General features: G+C 40.4%; 1 protein-coding gene and 1 long non-coding RNA gene across 2 annotated transcripts in view; one reads left to right on the top strand and one right to left on the bottom strand.

Annotated features, from left to right (window-relative positions):
- The window catches only part of LOC126094565 (uncharacterized), a 39705-nt gene extending 22132 nt beyond the window's left edge, over nucleotides 1-17573 (bottom strand). The window contains exons 1-2 of the mRNA XM_049909022.1: nucleotides 17387-17573; nucleotides 10213-10365 (exon numbers count right to left, since the gene is read on the bottom strand). Coding sequence (XP_049764979.1) covers nucleotides 10213-10365; nucleotides 17387-17438 — 205 coding nt within the window. The 5' untranslated portion in view covers nucleotides 17439-17573. The remainder of the gene's footprint in view (nucleotides 1-10212; nucleotides 10366-17386) is intronic.
- A 92-nt stretch (nucleotides 17574-17665) lies between these two features.
- On the top strand, nucleotides 17666-19292 carry LOC126094566 (uncharacterized). The gene is made up of 2 exons (XR_007521849.1): nucleotides 17666-17760; nucleotides 18937-19292. It is a non-coding gene; the product is annotated as an uncharacterized LOC126094566 (long non-coding RNA).
- Nucleotides 19293-20199: the final 907 nt, after the last annotated feature.

Genomic DNA, 20199 nt, shown 5'->3' on the forward strand with positions numbered 1-20199 from the left:
TATTGTGTTGTGACAGAGAGAGAGGAGTATTGTAGACTGAATATTGACAAGAAGAGCACCCAAGTTGGTTGGTTGGTGTTTGGGGGTTGAAGGGACCAGATTACAAAGGCCATCGGTCCCGAGCACCCAACTCTTTTGAACTAACAAGGAATAACCCAAGAGGTTTAACACTGATAAGATAGTACAGAAAAAAAACAACAAAAATGTGTAAAACACAAAAGATAGCAATGTTCTTCACAGTCCTGAAACACCAACCTGAAACACCAAAGGCTGTATGGAGTGAAAATCTGCTGAAACAGACTCAAAAACTGAATAAGAGAGAAAATTGTATTGCATAATGATAGTAGCAGCTGTAGAAAGTCTGAAGTGAATAAAAATTTATAGAAACAACAAACAGAAATACAAAAAACCACTGACATAAATGAGGGATGAAAGATAAAAAAGCCCGTAATAACTCTTTAGGAACACTTTAAAAAACTGCTGACAAAAAACGTGATATTACAAGTCTTGTACACTGTGAGAAAAGGAGGTTGAATCATGACAAGAAGATGAGAAAATTCATTAGCAATTTCAAAATGAATGGCAATGAGGATAAGAAAACATGACAGAGATGAAAATCTACGTAGAAGCTAGTGCAATAAGACCACAGTAGAAGGGTAGAGCTCCAGTGCCTGGCTAAATAAAAGCCAAGGTTCTACTTGTATAGAAAATTTGATGATGCTTTATTTCCAGGAGAGGCAGAGAGTAAATGTCCTAGATAAAAAGGAAAAGTTAAGCATGTAACACAAAAAATGTCTCTTGTTTAAAAAAATCGTCAGTTGGATAAAGACTATTCAATACCTTGGCACCATACCAGTGTGTTATACAAAATTTGTAATTTCAGTAATTAAAGTAAATAAATATGACACTAATTTCCATTCATATTCTGCATTAGGGCCAGGCAAAATTTTAATGATATAGTGCCAATTATTTTAATATAATTGTGGGTAAAGCAGGTGGTGGACTTCAGTTTAATGGTAGAATACTGGGGAAGTGCAATCAGTCTACAAAGGAGACTGCTTACAAATCACTCATGCAATTGGTTCTAGAATATTGGTCAATTGTGTGGGACCTGTACCAAACAATATTAACAGGTGGCATTGAACGTATACTGAGGACAGTACAAATGGTCACAAGTTTGGTTGATACTTGGGAGTGTGTCACAGAGATATGAAGGAACTGAACTGGAAGACTCTCTAAGAAATATGTAAGCTAGCCCATGAAAGTCTGTTAATAAAGTTTCAAGAACAGGCTTGAAATGATGACTCCAGGAATAGACAAGCCCCTACATACTGCTCACATACGGGCTCACATACGGACCATGAGGATAAGATTAGAATAATTACTGCATACACCGAGGCATTCAAACAATCATTCTTATCGCAATGAATATGTGAATGGAATTGTAAGAAACTCTAATAACTGGTACAATGCACCCTCTGCCATGCACCTCACAGTGGTTTGCAGATTATATATGTAGATGTGGGTATGGAAGTGCATTAATGTTGATGAAAGAAGGTGGTTTATCTGCAACGACTGATGACAATGACTGGAAGGAGAGAAGGAGAGGACGGAAAGTGGGAGGGGGGGGGGGGGGGGGGTTCAGCAGTGGTAGAGTAGTGAAAATGCTGACTGATTATCATTATGAAATTCAATGGCTATAACACACCATGAAAAACAAGAAAACAATGTACATAGCTCTACAAGATTTAATGACACAGTAAAAAAAAAAAAAAAAAACAACAACAACATTCTGTTTGAACTTCTGTAGAAGATCCTGGCATTGGAGTAAAAATGCTGAAGAAGAATAATTGATAAATGATGTAATCTATTGACATAGAAGATGTTATTTTTAATGATGAAAGAATTTCCTGCATTCACTGTGATGCTGATAAAACTTTTGCAGCTTACCACGAACTTGAAAATAAGTGACAATCAGTGCTAAAGATAACAAGCCTCGAAGAAAATTCATACCTTGAATTTCAAACTGAGTAACTGTGGACACAGTTTATTGGAAAAGAAAGGACCACTCCCTGTTCATTTTTTGTGATGAGGATGCACTATCACAGCTGATGTTTACTGTCATACAATGTAAAATCTGTGAGTTATTTAAAATACATTGTATTACTGTGCATAGCACGCTGGCACTGCCCAAAGTTATTTGGGATATTTTGGCACATCCATCATATAATCCAGGGCTTGCAATGAGTGATTTACATTTATAACAAAATTTGAATATATTACTGGGTGGAAAGACTAATGCAGGCAATGAATTCAAGAAGCATTAACTCTCAGCAAGCACTACAGGCTACTCCGATGATATTAAAATTAAAAGAACTTACAAATACTTATGTTATTATTAAGGAAAACTTCATACTCAGACTCGCAAATCAGAAAGTTAGTGACGATTATGTAGAAAAGATCCTTAAGTGTGGCCTAAACAGCCCATATCTCAAATTAATTCAAAAGTAACAGTGTTATAGAAATATGTATGATTTACTTTTAAAATAATGGAGCACAGCAATCAGATGTCCTTTCCTTGCAGGCTTTATTAAATAAATCTAGATTTTGGTTAGTGCCTAGCAACTATCAATACACAATTTCATAGTTTCAATACATGTCCTAGCACATCAATCCCCTGTTGTTTGGGCTTCTTCACGGTTAGTTGGTTGGTTTGATTAAAAGAGGGGGAAAGGGACCAAACTACGAGGTCACCAATCCTTTGTTCCGAATTAAACAATGCCACAAGTGTGAGAATGAAACAAACGAGACTGACAACTCAAAATGGAATGAAAGGAAAAATCACAAGAATGATGAAGGGCAACAAAACATGTAAATGTACAGAAGAGGACAAGAAAACCACAGAAATGCAAGAAATGGGACGAAGAGATTAAAAAAACCAAAGCAGATTACCATGGCTGGCTGACCATTAGAATAAAAAAGGAGAAGCCAGCCACTTTGCAACACATTAAAACCTCCACCCTACAAGCACTAGGATGGAGGACACAGAGGGACAAGAACATGAGCTAAAACTTAGATTAAATGATAAAACCCACCCTCATGAATAAAACGTAATACTAAATCAGCCGATGAGGCGTTGTCAGATGAAATTAGTGGGAATGAGTCTGGTAACCCAAGATTTCGTCGCTGGCCAGCCGAAGTGGGATAGTGCACCAGAATATGAGCCAATGTCAACCGAACACCTCACCAACATTCAGGTGGGTCTTCACGGAGCAGGAGGTAACCGTGGGTCGCCCAAGCATGGCCAATGCGGACAACTGATTCCCTGCAAGAGGCCTGCATGGAAGACTTCCACACATTCGTAGTCTCCTTAATGAAACACAGTTTGTTGTATGTACTGTTATGCCATGCCATCTCTCAAAGCCGAAAAACACTACGGCAGAAGTCTGAATGCATGTCCGGTTCAGAGATGCACATCTCCAGAAGCGGTTTCTGCATAGCCTGTTTGGCCAGCCTGTCGACAAGTTCGTTGCCTGGGATGCCGACGTATCCTGGGATCCACACAAACACCACTGAATGATGGGACCGGCCCAGGGCATGGATGGACACTACCAAAGGATGGCGAGGGTAGCACTGGTCGATATCTTGTAGGCAGCTCAAGGAGTCTGTAGTACACAGAAGAAACAATTCCCCGGAGCATGAAAGGATATACTGGAGTCTACATCTACATCTACATTTATGCTCCGCAAGCCACCCAACAGCGTGTGGCGGAGGGCACTTTACGTGCCACTGTCATTACCTCCCTTTTCTGTTCCAGTCGCGTATGGTTCATGGGAAGAACGACTGTCTGAAAGCCTCCGTGCGCACTCGAATCTCTCTAATTTTACATTCGTGATCTCCTCGGGAGGTATAAGTAGGGGGAAGCAATATATTCGATACCTCATCCAGAAACGCACCCTCTCGAAACCTGGCGAGCAAGCTACACCGCGATGCAGAGTGCCTCTCTTGCAGAGTCTGCTACTTGAGTTTGCTAAACATCTCCGTAACGCTATCACGGTTACCAAATAACCCTGTGACGAAATGCGCCGCTCTTCTTTGGATCTTCTCTATCTCCTCCATCAACCCAATCTGGTACGGATCCCACACTGATGAGCAATACTCAAGTATAGGTTGAACAAGTGTTTTGTAAGCCACCTCCTTTGTTGATGGACTACATTTTCTAAGGACTCTCCCAATGAATCTCAACCTGGTACCCGCCTTACCAACAATTAATTTTATATGATCATTCCACTTCAAATCGTTCTGCACGCATACTCCCAGATATTTTTCAGAAGTAACTGCTACAAGTGTTTGTTCCGCTATCATATAATCATACAATAAAGGATCCTTCTTTCTATGTATTCGCAATGCATTACATTTGTCTATGTTAAGGGCCAGTTGCCACTCCCTGTACCAAGTGCTTATCTGCTGCAGATCTTCCAGCATTTTGCTACAATTTTCTAATGCTGAAACTTCTCTGTATACTACAGCATCATCCGCGAAAAGCTGCATGGAACTTCCGACACTATCTACTAGGTCATTTATATATATTGTGAAAAGCAATGGTCCCACAACACTCCCCTGTGGCACGCCAGAGGTTACTTTAACGTCTGTAGACGTCTCTCCATTGATAACAACATGCTGTGTTCTGTTTGCTAAAAACTCTTCAATCCAGCCACACAGCTGGTCTGATATTCCATAGGTTCTTACTTTGTTTATCAGGCGACAGTGCGGAACTGTATCGAATGCCTTTCGGAAGTCAAGGAAAATAGCATCTACCTGGGAGCCTGTATCTAATATTTTCTGGGTCTCATGAACAAATAAAGCGAGTTGGGTCTCACACGATCGCTGTTTCCGGAATCCATGTTGATTCCTACAGAGTGGATTCTGGGTTTCAAAAAATGAAATGATACTCAAGCAAAAAACATGTTCTAGAATTCTACAACAGATCAACATCAGAGATTTAGGTCAATAGTTTTGTGCATCTGCTCAACAACCCTTCTTGAAGACTGGGATTACCTGTGCTCTTTTACAATCATTTGGAACCTTTCGCTCCTCTAGAGACTTGCAGTACACGGCTGTTGATGATGATGATGTTTGGTTTGTGGGGCACTCAACTGCGTGGTTATCAGCGCCCGTACATTTTCCCAACCTTTGCTCAGTCCAATTTCGCCACTTTCCTGGATGATGATGAAATGATGAGGACAACACAAACACCCAGTCATCTCGAGGCAGGTGAAAATCCCTGACCACGCCGGGAATACACGGCTGTTAGTGGCCACAGCAATGCAGGAGGAGATGAGTGGTGCTGTGCAAATGTGTAGTGCACAGGGAATTGCCCGAACATTGGACATACCTGTGAGCATGGTGCATGAGAGATGGCCACCAGCTCTACAGTGAATACACTGCAGCTATCAGGCAAGGAATGCTGTTCAAGATGGCCTCTGTGGATGTAGGCGAAGCCAACATGACCATAAGCCATCGAGCCATTGGTGTAAACCACTTCAGAGCCCCCAAACACGTCAAAAATTGAGAGAAGTGACAGCGGAGAGCGACAGGAGTAACTGAGTCCTTAGCGTCATGCAAAAGGTGCAGACGAATGTGTGGCCTAGGTGTACACCATGGAGGTGTATGCAGACAGAGCTGGATGGGAGGTGGTAAAGGGGAGGACTCCAGTTCAGACAGGAGGGATCACATGCGAATCGTGATCATTAGCCCTGACCTGGGCTGCCAATGCAGGAGAGGAACTGCTGTGGGTGGAAAAAGGAGATGGCTAAAGATGAGCTACAAATGTGTGCAACGTAACTGGCAAGCAGTTGGCACGTTGGATCTGCAATGGAGGGACTCCGGCCTCCACCAGGACACTGGTCACTGGACTCGTTCTAAAAGCTCCTGTCGCTAGGTGAATGCCACAGTGGTGCACTGGGTCGAGTACAGCTGAGGGCACCACAGGACCATAAATCAGGCTCCCATAGTCAAGGCGGGATTGAACAAGGGCTTTGTAGAGCTGCAGCAGAGTAGAGCAATCTGCACCCCAGGTGGTGTTGCTCAGGCAGCAGAGGGCATTGATGTGCTGCCAGCATTTTCGCTTAAGCTGACAAAGGAGAGGTAGCCAAGTCAATCAGGCATCGAAAACCAGTCCTAAGAATCGATATGTCTCTACTACAGTGAGTTGATCATCATGAAGGTAAAGTTCTGGTTCCAGATGAACGGTACACCACCAACAGAAGTGCATGTCACATGACTTAGTGGCCAAAAACTGGAAGCCGTGGGTGAGAGCAAATGACTGCGCCTTGTGGATGGCTCCCTGTAGGCGCTGCTCAGCAACACCTGTACTGGTGGAGCAGTACGAAATGCAGAAGTCATCTGCATACAGAGAGGGTGAGACCGACGGCCCTACAGCTGCTTCTAGACCATTAATGGCCACTAAAAATAGAGACACACTCAATACAGAGCCCTGCGGAACTCCATTCTCCTGGATATGGGGGGAACTATGGGAGGCACCAACTTGGTCACGGAAAGTATGGAGCAACAGGAAATTCTGAATAAAAATCGGGAGCAGGCCTTGGAGAACCCACCCGTATAATGTGGCAAGAATATGATGTTGCCAGATGGTGTCATACGCTTTGCGTACGTAAAAAAAAAAGACAGCAACAAGGTGTTGGTGTCTGAAAAAGGCTGTTCGGATGGCAGACTCGAGGGACACAAGACACAAGATTATCAGTGGTAGAGCGCACCTTGCGGAAGCTGCAGGACTCCAGGACCCAACCCAGCTGCCAACACACCATACGTTCCAGCAGCTTAAAAAGAACATTGGTGAGGCTGATGGTCCAATAGCTATCCACATGAAGCAGGTTTTCGCCGGGTTTGAGCACTGGAACAATGGTGCTGGAAAGACTTCATCCCACCAGATCCAGTAGAAGATCACGACGTAATGGCGCTTGAAGTCAGACGAGAGATGTTTAATCATCTGACTGTGGATCCGATCTGGCCCAGGAGCTGTGTTGGGGCAATGTGAAAGTGCGCTGAAGAGCTCCCACTCTGTAAATGGAGCATTATTGTGTTCACTGTGGCATGTAGTGAGCGAGAGGACTTTCCTTTCCATCCGCCATTTGAGGGGGCGAAAGGCTGGGAGGTAGTACTCTGACGCAGAGGCTCGAGCATAGAGCTCAGCAATCGCGGTTGCGCCAGTACATAGCACGCCTTTGATGGTAACACCAGGGACACCTGTTGGAGTCTGGTTCCCAAAAAGACATCTGATCTTTGTCCAGACTTGGGAAGTTGACGTATGGCACCCAATGGTCCCAACACTCCTGTTTCCGTCATTTTATAAGCTGGTATACATGTGCATGGAGCCGCTTAATGGCTATCAGATGCTCTAGGGAAGGATGTCGGGTATGTCGCTGTAGAGCTCGCTGACACACTGTAATTGCCTCAGCAACTTCTGGCGACCACCAAGAGACTGACTTACACCGGGGGCACCCTAAAGAGCAAGGGATCACGTTTTTTGTTGCAGAAACGATTGTGGTAGCCACCTGCTCAACCATCACATCAATGTTACCATGTGGGGGAGAGTAAACTGTGACAGCAGAGGTGAAAGATTCCCAGTCCGCCTTGTTTAAAGTCCATCTGGGCAGGCGTCTGTGGGCCTGACGCCGGGGCAGTGACAGGAAGATGGGGAAGTGGTCACTAACACACAGGTCATCATGTGCTCTCCAGTGGATAGATGGGAGAAGTCCTGGGCTGCAAATTGATAAATCAATGGCCGAGTAACTACCTCGAGCCACAATGAAATGTGTGGTGGCCCCAGTATTGAAGAGGCAGAGATCGAACTGAGACAGTAAAGTTTCGACATCTTTGCGTCAGTCAGTGAGCACGGTGTCACCCCATAAGTGGTTATGGGCGTTAAAATCTCCCAAAAGTAGGAAAGGTTTAGGGAGTTTATCAATCAGTGCAGCTAATACTTTCAGGGGTGTTGCACCATCTGGAGGAAAATATACATTGCCGACAGTTATTTCCTGCACCGTCCGTATTCTGACAGCCACAACTTCAAGAGGGGTTTGAAGCGGCACAGTTTCATTACAGACTGAGTTTAGGACATAAAAGCAAACTCCACCAGACACTCAATTATGGTCACTACGGTTCCTGTAATATCCCTTATAGCCACGGAGGGCAGGGGTCTGCATTGCTGGGAACCAGATTTCCTGGAGGGCAATGAAGAAAGCAGGTGTAAAGCTTAACAGTTGCTGTAGCTCAGCCAGGTGGTGGAAAAAAACTGCTGCAATTCCACTGGAGGATGACATCATCGTGAGACTGGGAAGGCATGGAACATTCAATGAGGCAGTTTATGCCTCAGCGTCACCTGCTGCCACTGACTTTTTGCCTGAGCAGTCTATATTCATTGTGTCTGAGGGTCCAGCAAGATCCACATTCACATCGGATGCCAGAATCTCCACCCTATCCTCAAACGCAGAGCTTGTAGATAGCAGTGGTGTGGGTGCCACTACAAATTCCTTGTTCTCAGGGGTTTTCTTTTTCAATTTCTCGCGCTGTTCCTTGGGTTTCCCTGGCGGGAATGACTTCACTGAATCAGTCTCTGGGACTGAGGATGAGTGTGAAATGACGAGCTGCTTTTGGCCTCTTCAGCCATTGGTGGGTGTCATATTTCCCATTAGCAGAAACCTGGGAAGGGAGTGACCCAAGGGAGCCCTTCCTGGTGAGAGGAGCCGAAGAAGACTTACACTTCTCTGGCTGAGAAGTGGGGACTGGTGTCCCTGATGAATTGGGGGTGAGGGGGTGCAGTGCTCCCGAGGTAGGTGGTGTGGGAGCAACAGGAGGGGAAGTGGTGATGATGATGTTTGGTTTGTGGGGCGCTCAACTGCGTGGTTATCAGCGCCCGTACAATTTCCCAACCCATCCCACCACAACAAGTTGGTTACTGGATATGAGGTGCAAAGAAGTCCACGGTCATCGTCGGCACAGAAAGTGACACTGCATAGTGCATGGTGGAAAATGCGCCCATGAAGGTGTCCTTACCCAAGAGATGGTGAATGGGAGGGATTGTAATGTGACGATGAGACAGTGGGCTAAGGATCTCAATGCACGATGGGCACGATGCACCATGTAAGGCGCCCTTCCCCAATTTGCTCACTCACTGGGAAAATTTTGAAAAATGGAGGTCAAACCCTACAGGGGACCATCACATAAAGGCCAAAACATGTGAGACTCTTAGTCACCTCTTACAACAGGCAGGAATACCTTGGGCCTGTTCTAACCCCTGGACCTGCCGGGGGGGGGGGGGGGGTCTGTCACAATTCATTCAAGACACTTGAAAGAATTGAAGAGCCTTGAATGAACTGTCACAGGAGCCCAAACAACAGGTGACTGACATACTAGGACATGTATTGAAACTGTGAAATAGTGCATTGATAATGGCTAGGCACTAGCTGTGATCTAGATTTGCTTTGATGATAACTGCAAGGAGAGCATGACTGATTGCTGTGCTCCATCATTTTGAAAGTCATATCAGAGTCGTTGAGTGCATTACACGTTCCTAATGGAAGGTAACTTGATGTATGATTTACTTTGCACAAAATACTTGTACAAATAGAGCGCATTATTGTGTTAATACTTGTTGTATGTTACAAATTGCTTACCACACAAAAAGGCAATGCTGAGTTGCAGACAGTCACAATAAAAAGACTGCCACACATTTTGGGTTTCAATGAAATGTCTGCTTCTGAAGTAGAAAGTGCACACAAATTTACAAAAGCATGACACACACACACACACACACACACACACACACACACACACACAGTCCAACTGCAGCTTGTGCTTGGGTAAATGTGAGTGCTTTCTACTTCAGAAGAAGGCCTTTTGGCCAAAAGCTAAAATATATAGCACTTTTTTTGTTGTGGTTGTCTGTGACACTCAACACCTCCTCTATTTGGTGATTAGCAAGCCTCCATTTTCATAATATTTTTGTTATTGCACCCTGGACTTTCAATGTTTAAATATACACAAAAAAATTTGTGTTCAGATATTTTGAACTTTCCATACGAAAGTGAACCACACTGCAACAAATTTATACCTACGTGGCCATTGTAATGATAAATTACATTTAAAGTATACTGCACATTACAAAATAAATAAATTATATTAATTACTAACCTCCTTTTCTTTCTATTAGCTTTACACACACATCATTAGGTTCTGGGCAAATTTCACCCCAGTACCATAACCAATTAAATTTGTCACCACACCCTGGGTGAGTAGAAACACAACGATAACAATAGAGCTTGAAAGGATTCCAACCTCCACTACCTGCAAAAAGAATAATAAAAAAAACACAAGAATTTAAAATTATATGTAATTCTAAATCATATTCAAAATAAAACTATGGAGTATGTAAATCAGGAAAGAAGGCAGATTAGGCCTTGGTGTCCCATCAATGATTAGAGATGGAACACAAGCTCGATAGGGGAAGGAAATATTTTTCACAGGAACACATTTGGGAAACCACAAAAAACCAAATGGTCAGATAGGAATTTGAACTTCTGTGCTCTGAATGCAAGTCCAGTATTGCAGTATGCAAACCAATCTCAATCAAGATACTCAATAATGGGATTTGGGACCTTTAAGAAATATGAAAGAGGTAGAGTGCACAATGTTGCAAAAGTTGTTTGTTCCATGAAATTCTGGGGCCCAAAACTGCAACACTAACAACAGTAGGATATCTCTCATTCCTTAAAAATCCAATTCCTATATGTACGACCAAGAGTGCATGGCTATCTATCCCATTCCTCTCACCTCAAACAAATTGTGATCCATTTCATCCAAAACATTCATTTTAAATCCCACTGATGTTATACCTAAGATTTCGTGATTTTCTGTTTTTAAATGGTTGAAGAATGTGGATTGATTTCTGTCACTAATTCTTGTGTTTTCTGTAGCTAATTTGAAAATTTCTGTATGTCTGTCCAACCTAGAATTTACCACAGTTCATACAATTTATTTTATATACGCCTGATTGTGTTTGTACTGATGGTTTTGCTTGATCAGAATGGATTTACGTGCTGAGGTTGTGTCTGGTTTTGTAAGTGAATTTAACTGCTGTCTTCTTTAGTACCATGTTTAGTTCATTGGACATTTGTCCTATGTAAGTTTGCGGTATGTATTTGAACTTTTTTTGTGGGTATTTCTTTTGTTAATTTCATGTTTTTTATGGATCTTAGTGGATTCAGGTTTAAATAATTTTCTTGTATATTTTTCTCCTATGTTTGGATCAAAGTTATTTTGTTGAGCTACGTAAGTAAGGACAAAATCAAAATCTACACACACTCACGGACAGTCCCTGATAAAATATTTAACTGTGATCCACTGTCAATGCACTGTATGACCACGAGGAACAACTAGTGAAACTGAATATCGTAGCATCTTACAGATTTAACCATGTAAAACAGTGAGCTTGTTAATACCATCACAACTGAAAATACCAATCTTCTGCCTATGGCCTTGTCAAAGAGGGTGGAGGAACGGCTGGAGGTTACAGGCTTCCTCTCGGCCTTAGGGTGGGAAATTGCTTCTAAAAGCAGCAAGAATCACCAATGGTCAAAGGCATGATGATGCAGAACACATTGGAAACCATTGGATTGAAGAGGCACAATGTGTACCCACAGGACATGTGGAATGTAACTGAAAAAGTGTCATGATGACCTCTTCACTGGCAAATGATTTCACATAGTTCCCCATTCTAACCTTGAGAAGAAGATTCATTAACCAACAACAGGGTAATATTCTAAGAGTCAGCATGTAATGTGGTAGGGAAGTACAATATCTGAAAATGGAAACTCAGATGCCTAATATAGACATAGCGGTGGGTCGGTGAAGTGAAATGGCAAGAAGAGAAGGATTTCCGGTCAGACAAATATAGGCTAATATCAACCGCAGCAGAAAATGCTATAACAGGAGAAAAATTTGTTATGTGAGTAAGAAGGCAGGTCAGAGAGAGAGAGAGAGAGAGAGAGAGAGAGAGAGAGAGAGAGAGAGAGAGAGAGAGAGAGAGAGATAGAGAGCGAGAGAGAGTTGCGTCGAACAATACTGTGATAGGATTACTGTCATCAGGACCAACAACCATAGTCCCAATATACATGCCGGTGTCACAAACAAAACAGAAGATACAGAATATATTATTTTGTTATCTAAAGGGAGGTGAAAATCTAATAATCTTGGAAGACAGGAGTGCTGTTGTAGGGGAAGGACAGGTAGAGATTCCAAAATCAGATATTGTACTGTATGGCGTGTACAGGAGTAGACTCGGACCACAAACAGTAACGATGAAGAGTAGGATGAAGGTTAAGAGAATCGCTCAGAGTAATTAATGTGAAGTATTGAGGGATGATGAGGTGCATTTGATGTTTACCAAGGCTTTAGATAGTCTAACAAAATGAAATGAAATGTTGTGTGGCTAGGGCCCCTGTCGGTCGCTGGCTGCAGGTCTTTTTAGTTGATGCCACTTCGGCAACTTGTGTGTCGATTGGGATGATATGATGATGAAGACAACACAATATCAAGTCCCCGAGTGGAGAAAATCTCCGACCCGGTCCCCTTTGTTTGGTGTTTCACCACACTGACCACTCAGCTATTGAGGCAGACAACAGTAAAATGATGAATATCACAACAGGTAGTTCAGCTGAAGAAGAATGGGCATCTTTAAAAAGGGCAATCAGAGAAGTTGGACAGAGCAATATACTTACAAAGAAATTAACAGCAAAGAAATCTTGGGTAACAGAAAAAATATTTCAACTGATTAAAGAAGGAAAAGTACAGAAACGGAAAGCCAAGATGAAATAGCAGCAGGGAAAATGTGAAGAAACTGAAAAATAAGCGGTTGTCGGAAGGACATGATTCAGAATGTAGGAAAGTCACAACAACCTTTGGTGAAGACAGAAGCAGACATAGCAACATTAAGAGTGCAAGAGGAATTTCCACATTAAATGCAAAGGAGATAGCTGATAGGTGGAAAGGAATACATTGAAGGCTGCTACAAGGTGAAGGAATGATCTAATGATAGAAGAATAAATGGGAGTCGATGTGGATGACATATTGGATGCAGTATTAGAGTCAGAATCTGTAGTGTGATTGAATAAGACAGAAGGCATAGATAAGATTCCTTTGGAATTTCTAAAATATCTGTGGGAAAGAGGCAATCATACAACTGTTCAAGTTGGTTTATAGAATCTACAAGTCTGGAGACATATAGCACCATGCCTTCAAAAACGTATATCCACACGATCCTGGAGATGGCAGGGGCATATAAATGCAATAACTATTATGCAATCAGCTTAACATCTCATGCATCCAGTTTGCTGTCAAGAATAATAGGTATACAGAAGAATGGAAAAGAAAACTGAGGATCTGTTTGACTATTAATTCAGCTTTATGGATAGTAAAAGCACCAGAGAGGTAATTCTGGTGTTCCCCTTGATAATGGAAGTAAGATTTATTAAGAAAAATAAAGACTCAAATCACAGAATGTGTAACGTAGAAAAAGGGCTTTATAAAGTAAAATGGAGCAATATATTCAAAAACCTCTCAAAAATAGGTGTAAGCTACAGGGAATGACAGGTTATAAACTATATGTGTAAGAACCAGGATGGAACAATATGAATTGAAGACAAAGAGCAAAGCTCTTGGGTTAAATATCGTGTACAACAGGGATGTACTCTTTTTTTTCACAAATGTACTTCAAAGAAGAATGATGGAAATAATGATTTGTTCAGGAGTGAGTTCAAATATGGGGTGAAATAATATCACAATAAGATTTGCTGATGACATTCTTATCCTCAATGAAAGTAAGGAAGAATTACAGGTCATCACTGAATGGAATGAAGAGTCTAATGAGCACACACTACGGATGGGAAAACAAAAGCAATGAGGAGTATCAGAAACAGGAGCAGCGATAAACTCAACATTAAAATTGGTAACCACAAAGAAGATGAAGTGAAGGAATTGTAATACCTTGGAAGCAAAATAACACAACGGACAAAGCAAGGAGAATATAAAAAGCAGACATTAGTAGCCAAAACTGGCCTTAATTTGGGGGAGAAATTTCTACGAGTGTGTGTCTGTAGTGAAGCATTGTTTGGAAGTGAAGCATGGACTGTGGGAGAAGCTAAGAAGAAGAGGATCAAAATGCTTGAAATGTGGTGCACTAGGATGTGGACTGATAACATATGAGATGAGGATGTTGTCCACAGAAATGTTGCAGAAGGGACATGTGGAAAATGATGACAAGAAGCAGTGACAGTAAGAGAGAAATTGTGTTAAGACACCAAGGAATAACTTCCACGATACTTGAGGAAGCTGTAGAGGTTAAAAACTGTATAGGAAAGCAAAGATTGAAATATATTCAACAAATAATTGAGGACATTGGATGCAAGTCCTACTGTGAGATGATGTTGCTACAGGAGAGGAACTCATGGTGGGCCACATCAAACCAGTCGGAAGTCTTGATCGGGGAGAGGGGGAAAGGCTTGAGAAAAATGTGAAGGACAGAGAATGTGTTATTGTATATAAGGACCAAGAACTAATTTACAAATCAATTCACTTTTTGCATATAAGTCTGCCAATTTGTAAATTATTTCCTACAACCAAATAAAAACAACACGCAAAACTGCAAATAACTAAATCAGTTAAAAGAAGTTGTATACCAAAATGTCATAACAGGTAAAAGTTGTAAATGTTGCATTGTACAAAAACTATGACAATACAAAGTGGCCCATAAATTTTAATGTAATGACTAGAATATACAATTCTTACAATAAAATTAAGTACAAAGATTAAAGTGATAAAGGAAAGTAGTAATCTTTTACTGCACAAAATAAATCACCATTCAACTGAGTGAATGTACTGTGTGATGCAGTAAATGCAAGTATTTCTACTAATAATTTCCTAAGTATTGTAGAAGAATTAATATCAAATACGTGAGGCAAAGCAGGCATGGTATATATTAAAAATGGACCAAACATTGTCATCAGATGCTTTTATAAAACCCCTACCTCACGAGCAATGGCGGTGGAACATTTGAGGGGAAATTTGTAGAAGATTTCTCATAAATTTCATCGTTGTATTACAGCGCTTGGCAGATATTTTGGTAGCAGGGAAAGGGAATTGTGAAAATATTGTAAATGCCTTTTCCAAAAAATTACTTTGAGCAGCTAATCAGAGAACTGAGTCACGAAAATAGAAACCGACAGGCTTGAATTTTTTGACTGTTAGCACAGAACAAGAAATCAGTGATCACAAGGCCCTTACAGCCTCACTGAATACAGCTGTAAATGGGAATGTAAAGAAAGGTAGGATAATATTTCTTCTTTGAAAGAGCAACAAGAAACTGATTTCAGATTACGTGAGCAGCCAACATGAAAAATTCAAGCATGAATGGACATAGTTCAAAAGTAGGCACCTTAGGCAGATATGTGCCGCAAAAAGTTGTGAGGGACAAGAGACACACCATGGTTTGAAAGTCATGTTAAAAAGCTGCTACAAAAGCAAGGAGAGCTTAACGGCAAATTTAAACATAGCCAAAGCCTCGTGGAGAAACAAAACTGAATGAAACCAAAATTAAAATAAGGAGAGCATGCACGAAGCATTCGATGAATTTGGAAGTAAAATTCCATCTACCACCTTGACAGAAAATCCTAAGAAGTTTTGGTCTCATGTTAAATCTATAACCAGATCAAATCCAATCTGTCCAGACACTCTCTGACCATAATGACAGACACCAATACAGAGGATAACAAAGAGAAAGATGAAATACTAAACCAAATAATAAAACTGCTACCACAGGATAGAAAACAACTGAAATTGTTCAACAGGGGAAAGGCCACTGGACCTGAAGGGATCCAATTACATTTCGTTTAAGCTAGTGTATTATGATGGTTCAAATGGCTCTGAGCACTATGGGACTTAACTTCTGTGGTCATCAGTCCCCTAGAACTCAGAACTACTTAAACCTAACTAACCTAAGGACATCACACACATCCATGCCCGAGGCAGGATTCAAACCTGCGACCGTAGCAGTCCCGCGGTTCCGGACTGCGCGCCTAGAACCACTAGACCACCGCGGCCGGCATGTATTATTACTTTTCTGGAGACTGATAATCTCCTCTGTTGGAATCAACACGGGTTCGGAAAACAATGACAATGATCATGTGAAACCTAACTCATTCAGTTCATCCATGAGACCCAGAACACATTAGATGCCAGCATCCAAGTTGATGCAGGGTTCCTTGACCTCCAAAAGGCTACATTGCCACCTAATGTACAAAATATGAATGTACGATATAGTAGATCAGTTGTGTGATTAGTCTGATGAGTTTCTAGCAAACATAACAGAGCATGTCATTCTCAATGGAAAGAAATCTTCAGACGTAAAATTAACTTAGGGTGTACCCAAAGGGAGCATTATATGGTCATTATGCCCTACATTATGATCTCTGCGAGTTCCAGAAGTTCCACGAAGCTGCTTTCAGATGATACTGTTATAAACAGAGAAGTCACAACACTAAAAACTCGCAGTGAATGCAGGAAGACTTGCAGAGGATCGATGCTTGGTGCGTAGATTATTAATTGAACCTCAACAAACAAATATAATACACTGAGCTAAGTAGGCAGAAGGATCCATTAGTGTATGTTTAGGCTTACATGATTAAAGAACAATCAGTGAAAGCAGTCAGAGCCAAAAAAATACATAGGTGTATGGATGCAGATCGAATTAATGTGGAGCCATCACATAAAACTAACTGTAGGTGAGGCGGATGCCAGACTGACATTCTCCTCAAGAAAATGTTGTTCACCCAAAACGGAGGTAGCTTACAAAACAATTGTTTGAGCAGTACTTGAATATTGCTTGTCAGCTTGAGGTCTGTACCAATAAAGATTGACAAGAGTCAACCAATATATTACTTCCCCCTATGTACAGCTCGCAAAAAGACCATGACTGTAACACTTTATGTCCGCGACCATGGAATGACCCTCAAACTTTTATCTGTTTACATTTTCAAAAGTTATTATTTGTGAATAATACATATATGAGATCAGAAATGTCTATGAGATTAGGTATATTTGTTTATCGCTCCGTCATTAATATCATAACACACAACTAAATGTCATGCCAGTAAAACATCGACTCTTTGAAATTTAATCACTCGCTTTATTAACATGTACTATTTTAAAGACTGTCATGCAGATTAACAAGAATACAAACGCTAGCGCCAAATGCTACACACACTTTAGTGACACACCACACCCATATAAAAGCTGTTTAATTAACGTAACGTACCAACAGAGAATACTGTAGCCAAAACGGCGTAAAATATGTATAACTTGTGCATTTTTGTTAGTGGAATATCTCGCCAATTCGATCCTTCCAGTGATTATCCACCTGGTCCTTCCCCACCTACAAAACATAAACAAAACACATCTCCACCCTCCCGTTGTGACTCAACGAGACAAGCAACAAGCGTCCTCCAAAGTTAATGTAATCGCAGCATCGAAATATTTAAATTTTATCGACTTTAACCTGTAACTATCGAAACGGCAAAATCCTAAACGAAGTCGAGAATATCGATGAGAAAGGATACAACAACATTTTGTTTTTCACGATGTCTTTATGATACTGTACGGTGATGCTAAGGTAGTTTCAACCATAACATGGTAAATTGCATAACGAAGGCAAAGCAATTGTGAAATATAGTTGTTAATGTCTCACTTTTATCACCATCTATTTAAGGCCAATTCACACTGGAGTTTACGGTACCATCACGTTAGGGTCATAGGGTGCATTCACATCTGTTATGTCAATTCAAGTCACGTAATCTCAACTTGCATGGAGTCCTCAACTGTTTTCAGTATACAAAGTGTTTCAAGTTGATTATGTGTGTTTCAAGGCTTTGTAGTATTCCACACAGTCAATTTACATTATAAATAAGACATCAGGTGAAAGAGCAACTCAAACAGTTTTGTTTATGTACCTCTGTGCAAAGAGGACATTATGGAACGACGAGAGCGACTGAAGATCTTGTTGAAGGAGCGGGAGTCTTTCACGTGTAGTAGTAGTAGTAGTAGTAGATTATTCACCCGTGGATCTCTTTTTACAAGGATATAGGACATGTCAAAAATATTTATAGATCAATTTCAAATAAGCTAATTCGTATACACATATATTTACAGACTTCTAGTTAGAGACAAACATTAGATTTACTCCTGGTATACAATACTTTTTTTACAAATAACTTATTGAATAATGTAATGTCAGGTTGTTCACTCATATCTCACTATCAGTCACTGCACACACTATACACACATTGTTTCATAATACTACACACACACACACACACACACACACACACACACACACACTGGTGATCGCTGGGCCATTTTCTGTACTGCAACTGCCCATTTGCTATCCTGAAAAGCTGAGTCCGCATCTCTCCATAATGAGTGAGATGTTGAGCTCAGAAAGAGGAAGAGGTGTTAGTATTGTGCTATGCATTGCTTGGGGGTAAGTATTTGTAGAAAGGATAAAAAGAAGGAAAAGAGCAAAGTGAAGGTGTTATGTGGAATGTTTTTTATAATCATTATTATTATTTATTTGTATAACATTTTTTATCAACCCCTACTCTGTTTTAGCTAAGTAATCCTTCAACGTATAAAATGTATTGCATAACAGGTACTTTTTGGCTGCCTTTTTAAATAAGTGTATTTTTGCAATTTCTTTAGTCTCGTTTGGTAATTTATTGTACAGTTTTATTCCTTGCTAGAAAATGCTGTTTTGAGTTTTATGTTTATTTTTTCTTGGTAAATGTAAGTTGAGTCTATCTCTTGTTGCAGGGTCATGGACAGAGCTGTTTGTGCAGTAATTACCAATGTTATTTTCGATACGTACAACTGACTGGTATATGTATTCACATGGAGCAGTTAAAATCCCCAGTGTTCTGAACAGATCTTTACAATGAGCTTGACTAGTATTTTTGGTTATAATTCTTGTGGCTCTTTTGTGGAGTCTGAAAATTGTGTCAGAACTGTGACTGACTCCCGAACAACAGGGAACTGATATGAGTCGAGATTAGAAAATAGTACATTGATAATGGCTAGGCACTAGCTAACATCTGGATTTGCCAAATGAAACTTGCAAAAAAAAGAACGACTGATTGCTGCACTCTATAATTTATAAATAATATCACAGTCGCTGAGTGCACCACTTTCCTAATGGAAGGTAGCCTGATAAATGCTGTCAGTTTAATAGCAATAAAACTGATAAAAAGTAAAATTGCGATAAAATTCCCTTGATGAAACACAGACTAAAACCAAACCAAATACTGAAAAAATTTACTTGCTTCACATCATTATGATTTATTATGGAAATTATTATTTGTTGAGCATCCATTTTATGGTACACAATAATACAGAATTTGTCATATGCTGATACAGAAAAAAATAATAAAAGCATCTTATATAACAGTGTATGTGGACATATCTTAAAAACCAAACATATAGACCAAACAAATTAAAGTTTACATGATACAGTAAAGTAATGAAGTAAAATAGTGAATCACACACACACACACACACACACACACACACACACACACACACACACCCACACAAACACACACACCCACATATATATATATATATATATATATATATATATATATATATATATATATATGAATAGAAACAAGAGACAGTTTATTATTTAATAATCTATACTAGCATTAATTAATTTTTATATTTACATAAAATGAGTAAATTAGACTGAACATTTTATCACATCATAGATTCTCCCACTAAATATTTACTTGTTTAATGCTCTATATTGGCAGATGAATTAATTTTTTATATGTACTTTAAAGTGAGAAAATTACACTGAATACTTTATCACATCATCGACACTGCCTTAAGCAGCCCTTATAATAATAACGATAGTTATGCGCAACCAACGTCTGTAGCAACTCACTGTCTCATCCCAGTCGGTATGCACAGTGACACACACCTACATTTAATTCAAATTGTGAGATAGATGTAGTGAAATACAGAAAATGCATGTACTCATTAACACTATAAAAACTTTCACTAACTGTCATTATTAAG

The sequence above is a fragment of the Schistocerca cancellata genome, chromosome 8, assembly GCF_023864275.1.
Source record: "Schistocerca cancellata isolate TAMUIC-IGC-003103 chromosome 8, iqSchCanc2.1, whole genome shotgun sequence".
In the NCBI taxonomy this organism is placed as follows: domain Eukaryota; kingdom Metazoa; phylum Arthropoda; class Insecta; order Orthoptera; family Acrididae; genus Schistocerca; species Schistocerca cancellata.